Source organism: Austrofundulus limnaeus, unplaced genomic scaffold (genome assembly GCF_001266775.1).
Source record: "Austrofundulus limnaeus strain Quisiro unplaced genomic scaffold, Austrofundulus_limnaeus-1.0 Scaffold1392, whole genome shotgun sequence".
NCBI lineage: Eukaryota > Metazoa > Chordata > Actinopteri > Cyprinodontiformes > Rivulidae > Austrofundulus > Austrofundulus limnaeus.
In genome coordinates this window covers 1,741-10,446 of record NW_013953794.1, presented here as the reverse complement: position 1 = coordinate 10,446, position 8,706 = coordinate 1,741, and the positions used below count along the sequence as shown (strand labels likewise).

Genomic DNA, 8,706 nt, shown 5'->3' with positions numbered 1-8,706 from the left:
TTTTACTTGTTTCCCTGCTTCAACACACCTGACTCATTGACTCAATTACCTCTTCAAGTTCTGCAGAAGTCTGTTGTCCCTCCAGGACCAGGATTAGACACCTCGGGTCCAGGGTTGGGATAAAGAGTTTCATGTAGAGTTTGCTGATTCTAATTTTACTGTATTAGCTATAATCTTTTATCTTTTTGAAAATCTATTTTATATATTTTATCTATTTTCTATTTTCTTGACCAGCTGCATCACAGCCTGGTAAAACAGTGCCACCACTATGGACCGCAAACGCCTGCCGGAGGTACAGAAGTGTGACATGCAGAACTCATTTTTCCCAATTGCCATCAGACTCTTAAATAGCTGAACGTGACAATCTTCTGCTTAAGATTATTGCACATGTGCACATTTCAGACTGTTACCTGTTGCACATTACACTTACAGTTCCCTTCTTGTTGTCATTATTAAATTGTTCCCTTCTGATGTTAATATCCTTAGTTTAGTCTCTTCTTTTTATCTAATCAACATTGTTTGTGTCCTTTCGATGATGATTCGTTTCTTTTTTTAATATGGTTATCTCTCGGCACTCAAAAAATGGACGACAAAGTAAGAATTTCATTGCTCAGGGAAACATGTCTTTTATCTGTGCATATGACAATAAACACTTTGAATCTTTGAATAAGCTTGTAAATCAGACAGTAAAATAAAGTTCAACTTGGCATTTGTATTTCTGCAAAAATGCAGTGTAAACGCTTAATGCTGAAAAATTGCTGAAAAGCTAAAAATGCTGAGACTAGGATAAAATAAGTAGAAAAAGTAGCTGAAATTAGCACAAAAAAGACATAAAAACAAAGAGCACATTTACCGAATTAAGCAGTAAGAAGCTAAAATCACAAAATGGTGAATTTAGCTGAAAAAAAAAAACCAAATTAGCTAAAAAGTAGCTAAAATCAAAAACAGTTGAAACTGGCAGAAAGCAACTGAAAGAAGCATAACAAGCTAAATATAGAAGAAAAAAGCTGAAAGATGCTAAATATTGAAATTAGAAAGAGAATAACGTAAAATGGTCAGAAAAAACAAAACCTGAAATCAGCAAAACACAGGCTGAATGAAGCTGAAATTAAAGTTAAAAAAGCAGGACCAGAACAAAAAGTAAAACATACTGTAATGATTTAAGAACATTTAAATGATTTTAAGGATGTTGAAGGCAGACCCATTCATTTTTAATGAGAAGAAAAAAAAAGGTAGAGAAAGCTAAATATCTCAAAAAGCATAAATTACTGAAGTACCAAAAGTCATTCCTGTAATGCCCGGAAGGAGATGAAAGTTTTGATATTGTTGAAATAGCACAAAAACTGCAGAACGTACGGAAGAAAAAAAAAAGATCTCATAAGGGTGAATGTTGATAAGCATTCACACATTTAGGTGTGCAGGCTTCCATAAATAGAGAAGCAATTCTTGAGAATCACTTACAAGAGGGAAACTAAAGAAAACTAAACACAAAACCTCAAAGACACCAGAGGTAGATAAGACAACAATCATCCCTTCAGCTTAAATATATCTAAACTCTTTTGACTAGTTCAGCATTTCTTTGCTGACTTCCCCGAAATCTGTTGTTATTGGGTGTACAGACTTATACAAAAAAAAAAAGAAACAAAGAAAACACAAAAAAACGACAACATGTAGACCAGAAAGAAAACTTTCTCAGTCATAATTTCCTCTCACAGCCTCTGCATTTCTTCAAAATGGTGAGTAATGAAACCTACACAACCCATTAATGATTTGATTTATCATAAGAAATCTCACTTGCCTTTTTCAATTCATGAACCTCATCCTTTAAAGCATAAACAGCATCGACCAGGCTCCTGAAAATTAAAAACAGCACTTAATAGAATGGAAAAACAAAAACAAAAAAACATTTAATGATATAGAAGTTTTACATCTCGTGCAAGGTAAATACTGGGATTGTACAGAAAGTTTTTCAGGTGATTCTGTCTCAAGAGCTTAWACAGGATCAATATTAAAAATATGAATATAATTACAATATTGCGAGATTAACATCTTCCCAGTAAAGAACGTATTCTTTGAAGTAACCACATCCTTACTTTTCCTCAATAACCGTCTGTCCGTTGCTTTTAATCTCCTCCACGATGATCTTCTCCTCTTCAGGCAGGAGCATCTGGGGGATGCTCTCTTTCCGCACTGCTGCAGATGTGCAAACAAATCAAACCAAAGAGTTTTGTTTGGGACTAGACCAGCTGTTGAAAAGGCAAGATAAAAAAAGAACTACAACAAAAAGGCATCCCTGGTGTTTTAATATGTTCTACAAACCAACCTGTGGTGTTCTGGTGTGTGCTGGCTCCTGTGCAGTACGCCTCAATCACCCGAAGTATCTGAGCATCCTCCTCCAGAGCAGCGGTGCCTGGCAGAAATCAGATTTTACCATTAAAAAAAAAAACGATATGTAGAACGTGTCATTGCGGCACGAGCAATTCTATTCTTGGGGAAGTAAAACCTTCTGATAAAAAGTTAAAGTTCATACTTTTCCTGATCTGAATCTCGTCATCAGAGGCTTTGCGCTCTTTTTTCCTGTTGCCGGGCAGGAACTTCTTCATGGGCCGTGGGCTCTTACTGGAGTCCTGGAGGAGCGCAACGATTCAATTAAAAAACACACCTCTGCAAACGCAAAAGTTTTCGCTGAAAGCGGAGGCTCCAGTCCAAACAGAATGCAAGCTCACAGGGATGTGAATCCCGAACGTACACGCATCAGAGAACAAAAGAACCGTCAACGAACAAGGCAGTAAGCATGTGATGGTGGCTGGAATGTAACCGGTCTGACAGGGAGTTACAAACAGAATTAATATATATTTATATACAGTATTATGTTATAAATCACTCTGTGGCTGTCTTTACTCCAGCTAATTTCCATGTTTGTACATTTGTACATGCAGTTAGTTCTGTTATTATTACAGTTAGTGTTTTTTCACTCATAAAAATAAAAAAAAAACATCTGGACCTGTCTTTCTGTGATCGTTTACATCTCTTTCCTGCTTTCCTGACCCCCAGCCCGTCAAGGCAGATGGTCACTAATTGAGCCCAATTCTGCTAGGTTTATTCCTTTTCAAAGAAACGATTTATTCCAACTGTTGCCAAGGAGTACTGAATGTGAATGTTTTATATCGTAATAAATTTACTATGATTGAATTTGGAGTAGAGTTGCACAATATATTGCAAATTTATCATAATTGTGATAACAGCCTGTGCAATAGGCATATCACAAAAAGACTGTGTAAACTGCCATAAATGACGGGCATCAACCAGATTAAATCACAACCACTTGGTCAGTGGGAGAAAATGTTGGACAACTGCAATGAGACAATTTGCAGTTGGATTATGTTAACTTTTATTTAAAATTATTTACCCTATTTTCAAACGTTTTTCTTATTTATTTTAAAAAACTGATAGTAAGGGTCATTTTTTAGTATTTTGAGTATCAGAAAATGCTTTACGAAGGCGATGTTTTAAAATGATTAAGAAACTGTCCTGCATGCAGTTTATTGTTTCATTGCTAATAAAGCTACTGTGTTTAGTTGCACTTATTTTAATAATGGAAAAAATGTATTAGATGTTTTTTTGGCACTTGTGAATTGGCGTGTAATAATTAAATTTAATTGAATCTTTTTTACTTGACAACAGGCCAAGGCTGTTGACTTAATGAAAAAATTAATCTCTAATCTGAGGTTTTGATCTCAAACAAAAGATTTGTGGTTTCATGAAGTGTTTTTTTACATTCATAGAGAATTTCCTCTGCAGAACACAAAAAGCTGAGGTGTGATGACTAACATTCACTAAGAGCAACTGTAGAGTCGATGTGTGAAGTGATACCATCCAGTTGTCATCTTGATTACTGGTACTTTAAATCATTTTTCCAGTATAAATAGTTGGAACTGAGAGGTACAACCTAACAATGGGAAAATTGTATCAGTCTGTCATGGGGAAACAACCAATCTGCTTCCCATTTTCTAGAAGAACTGAAGGGGATTTTAGATTCCCATAAATGCTCAGATTGGTTCCAAGCTCAGTTGGTGTAGTAGAGTTGAATCATTTCAGCTGAATGTTGAAACTTTACTGTTAGGATTGGTTGTGCCTTAAGCTAGACCCGTTTAAAACACATTGGCAGTGACTTTACACCAATTTATGTGCCTTTTTCCCCTCTGACATGGAGATAGAAGGAGCTTGTGAGTATGTTTTTAAGAATATATGTTTGTCCTAAAGAGTTACCCATCAGMTAACTATGACAAGTGTGGAGTGTACGAAGCATGAATGACTTGGATCACTTATGGCAACAAACCAAAACAGAAAAACAATTTCCAGCCTGTTTCCCCCCCTTTATTCTATGATGTCAACATACATTTATTMAACTGTGCCAACAAATCCACTGTTGTGGGACGAACTCGACTGAGCTCCATATCTAGCGTTTGAAAGTGGAATCTCTTTCCTATTACTGCGTCAGAAGTGGATTTTAAAAGATKAAAAGTACAAGGTGACTGAAACCTTTCAGGGAATTTAGCTGGGGTGGGGTGAGAGACTCGCAGGGCTACAGAAAACAGGAAACCAACGAGATGACAACGAGAGAAGAAATGAAGCAAAAAGAGCAACATGTCAGCTCTGAACACACAAATACTCACGTACAGGCAACCCCAACCCACATCTTTACCCACAAACACGCACAGAAAAGAGTTTAATCTAACCTTACCTTCATGATATAAGACATCCTCTACAAGAAGGCAGAGTGGAAGAAAAAAAAGAGAAAAAAAGGGGAAAATGTGTGTGAAAAATTACAATGAGAGAAGGGTGTGATAGAGTTACAAGTGAACATTCCAACTTTCTCCATTTATGCTGAAAAGGGAGGATATTCAGAACACAGTTAAATCTGTAGAGTGCAAATATAGAAACAAAAATATATAAACCAATCGAAGTAATTTTAACTTTATATTTAAATCATTATTAAATTAGGAAACAATATTTTTTATGCTTGTCATGAATCTGATCATAGCAACTGTTTGACATTATACAAAAATTTTGGAAATAAGGAAATAGACTGCTGCAGTTGTTACAGTATTTTTTTCCTTAATTCATATAAGACAAGTATTTAAACATATGATGTTTAAATACATTTACAGTTATTCACTTACAACTAGAGGTTGCTTCATATTTCTCCTTTTTTCCCCAAAATCCTTAAAACCTTTACATTTTCCTTCAAGTTTTTTTTTTCGCATTTGAACTTATATATAAAGCATTTCAGAAAACAATAAAAAGGTCAATAGAAAAAAGTGACATTAATTTACTTTCAGTACCTCGTTGTGCGGTAMCTATGTGTAATAACTGAAAGGGATGAAAAGTGCAGACATGTCAGCACTTCTCCCGCCCCCACATGGACCACACAGAGAGGGAGCATGAGCTCAACAACAACAATAAGTAGTTCATAACCACCCGTGAACTCATTGCTCTGAAATGCCAGTCACACGCATTGACCATGCAGACGTTAGTGGAATATCTACTTCCACAGAACAGCAACACCTTCTGCCATCAGACAACACAACTCACACCTGTTCCTTTAAATGACGTGCTGATGCTTGTTGCGACACTAATGGTAGAATATTGGATTTAAAAGAGAAGAAACAACTTATATTAGGTAGTTTTGTGAAAAGTTGTTTTTTTATGCAAATTTACTCCAAAATCTGTCTGCATTAAATCAAAATTAAGTCGAGCAAGTATGAGCCTTATGTCCTCGTTATTCTTGCCACAAAACAATTACAAGAATTAGGTCCGGAAACTCCACCTTTAACTGAACTTGTGCAATCTTATGTTCAGTTATCTAATACTGGAAATGWGTTTTGATGGTTTTATTTTCGGGAATTTTGACAACAACAGCAGAAAAAAAAAAACCAAGACCCCCACGAGCTCTGAATAATTTTGTGATTGACTAGAGACCAAAGTGGATGTGTAGAGGAAATGGACTTCTTGCAGCGTCTGACTACCCCTGCACCACATATGACTGATTATGGGAAATCAAGTGTGGGTTTTCATTGCGCCGCTCCACGATTTCCTACCTCTTTGTAGCCCAGCGCAGCGGAGGGCTTCAGCGGCGGTGCAGGCCGCAGACAGCTGAGGGACCAAGGCTTGCTGATCTTTGGCGGTTCCAGGGGGCCTCGACCCACAGCACTGATGCCGCCCAGGTGGGGTGGATGTGAGGGGACGCCGACCGTGCTCAGCAGCTTGCCTTCTACATTCTACATAATTAAAATCAAAGAAAGCGAAATGAACGGAGCGCTGTGAGTTCAGTGGCGTCTGTCATGTCCGGGTGAGAAGTTTGAGGTTTAACACTTAAATCATAGTGTGAGGCTCACTTTTGGTACTGTTTTTACGTTTTACTGTATGAGCATTTGCATTTGTTTTTAAATGCGTGGGCGTTCTGACCTTTGAGATGGTCCCTGCAGGGCTGCCTCCTTTGGTAAACGGCTGCAGGTGTTCCAGCCATTCTTGTAACTCCTGAGGGCTGCTGCAGAACACCGTTAGGCGGTCGATCAGGCTTCCTAGAGCAAAAAAAAAAAGAAAAAAAAGAGAAAGTCCCTTTAGTGAAAACAATATACACTGACAGACAATGCTAATAAGACCCACTGATAACATCTAACGAAACCAAGACCACCATAAAATAAACTATTTAAAGGTGTGCAGATGTCATTTAAATTGTTTGTTCAGATCCATTTTCCCTTTAAATGAGCATTAAATGTCTTTGGGATTTATAAAGGTGTGCCTAAAAATGCAAAACCTGTCCTAACTTATGAAACACCAACATATTCTGGTGCTTGTGTTCTAGTGTTTTACATTTCCACAGARAGATGTCCAGACACTTCTAATTTAGGATCTGATTTTAATAGATTATCTCAGTTCCATGCCTCATTTATGTTCATATTTGTCATTTTCAAAGGAGACATTCAGTTCTGTGGCTAGTTGGAACACTTTATCCCCCCTAATAAACCAGTAAATACAGAAATATATTGAATAAACTTTGTATGTACAAAAAAAATAAAGCTAATGTAAAGCCTTAAAACTGTCAAAAAAAAAACATTTCATCTAAAACGTTTATTCGACCATTACATCATCTCTCACACATCTAACTTATTTCACTTTAATTTAAGAAGTGACTTTTGTCCAGTATTTCCAATGCAAACCTGTGATATCGAATGCATAGTGTGCGCTGTCTGAATCCTCTACTTGTCTTGTTAGTGTGGTGCCCGTTAGCAACACTTTTCCCTAAAATAGACAAAAATGGGGAGAAAAATAAATAAACCCACAAAAAAAAAAAAAAAACACACATACACACATTGTGAAAAAAGGACTAACATCAACACCTAAAAACTAAAATGAAAAGCTAGAGAAAAAAATAACTTGGGCATCATTAATTCTGGATGTGCTTCTTGACACAACATGGGTTCAAAACCTACAGGAATTGTAAAGTTTCTAATTTGTGTAAAAATGCCCTCTATTCATATGCAAGATAAAATATCCTACATTTTAGGTCTGTGTTTAATTTGCCCTAATTTACAATGTAAGCAGTTAAAAATGAAGACTGTCTGGAGAATATCTGTCTTAGATTAACCAATAGGCTGTCTTCTTGAGCAGTAGGAGTTTCTGTAGAAGTCTGACAGCACGAGGAAGTAAAGTCATTTAAATGAGACCAACTCTCARGTTTCGCCTCTGTGGGTGCATGATGAAAACTGCAAAGTTTGCTACTTTAACCACCCCGTCTTGTGCAACGCTCCCATTTAGAACTAGTTCTCACAGACCTGTGTGTCGAACTTTGTGTGATTGGTCAAACCTTGGTGGGCGTGTTTGTTTATGTGGCTGCAGTGAGCTGAGCTGAGAGCAGCATCTGCAGAGGAGCCAACATTACAACTGTTCAAGATCAATAAAGTCAAACCGGGTGGGATTACGTCTCCACCAGGCAGGTGTGGCGGTCTCTTCCTAACAATTTACAAAAGTGGGGTTTGTCCTCAGTTAGCAACACATTATCTGGGCCTGTGTTTATCAAACTTCTTAACGTGGAATTTTATACCTAAGTTATGAGAATTTCTTAAATTTGCTCCTACCTTCAGACGTAAGTGTAAATGCCAGTTATCAAAATTCTTAAGTCTAAGAATCACTCTTACTCTACCAGACATTTAAGACAGATCCASAGGTCCCTTAAGTGGTTAAGTGTTGCCACTAGGGGTCTGAGGTGGACTGAGATAACGGCACTGTCCTCCTCAAGAATACTCTGCACCACCTCAGTATTTGCACTAAGTGGTCTGGGCTTCGCCCACCTGAGTGTCATTCTCAGTTATAATGTACAGAGTAACTAAAATAGCTGTGGAAAACAGGTTGAGTCATAATGGTATAAATAAGGGTATAAAAAGACAACTAATAGTGTGCATAATGTTGGACTAAAAGGTGGTTATTTCTGTGTGGCTTTTGGAGAGAAACAGCTGGTGAGTGAATGCAGATGACCCCCACCGCATTAAGGTGAGACTGAACTTTCCTTTTATTATATTTTCTTGCTTTAACTCAAACTTCCATAAATTTCACTTAAAACATCCAAAGCACTTTGATGGAGCGCACGTGGGTGTGTGTCTCTTTCAGACAAAGCAGATAACGATGGAGCGGTGTGTGTGTGTG

At 37.3% G+C, this 8,706-nt stretch overlaps 1 protein-coding gene across 1 annotated transcript in view; it reads right to left on the bottom strand.

Moving 5' to 3' along the window:
* LOC106535237 (rho guanine nucleotide exchange factor 6) overlaps positions 1–8,706 on the bottom strand; it is a gene marked incomplete at its 5' end in the record, with an annotated part of 14,143 nt that overhangs the window by 3,977 nt on the left and 1,460 nt on the right. Inside the window, 8 exon segments of the mRNA XM_014032194.1 lie at positions 1,799–1,853; positions 2,094–2,193; positions 2,324–2,410; positions 2,531–2,627; positions 4,745–4,765; positions 6,102–6,281; positions 6,469–6,584; positions 7,224–7,305. Coding sequence (XP_013887648.1) covers positions 1,799–1,853; positions 2,094–2,193; positions 2,324–2,410; positions 2,531–2,627; positions 4,745–4,765; positions 6,102–6,281; positions 6,469–6,584; positions 7,224–7,305 — 738 coding nt within the window.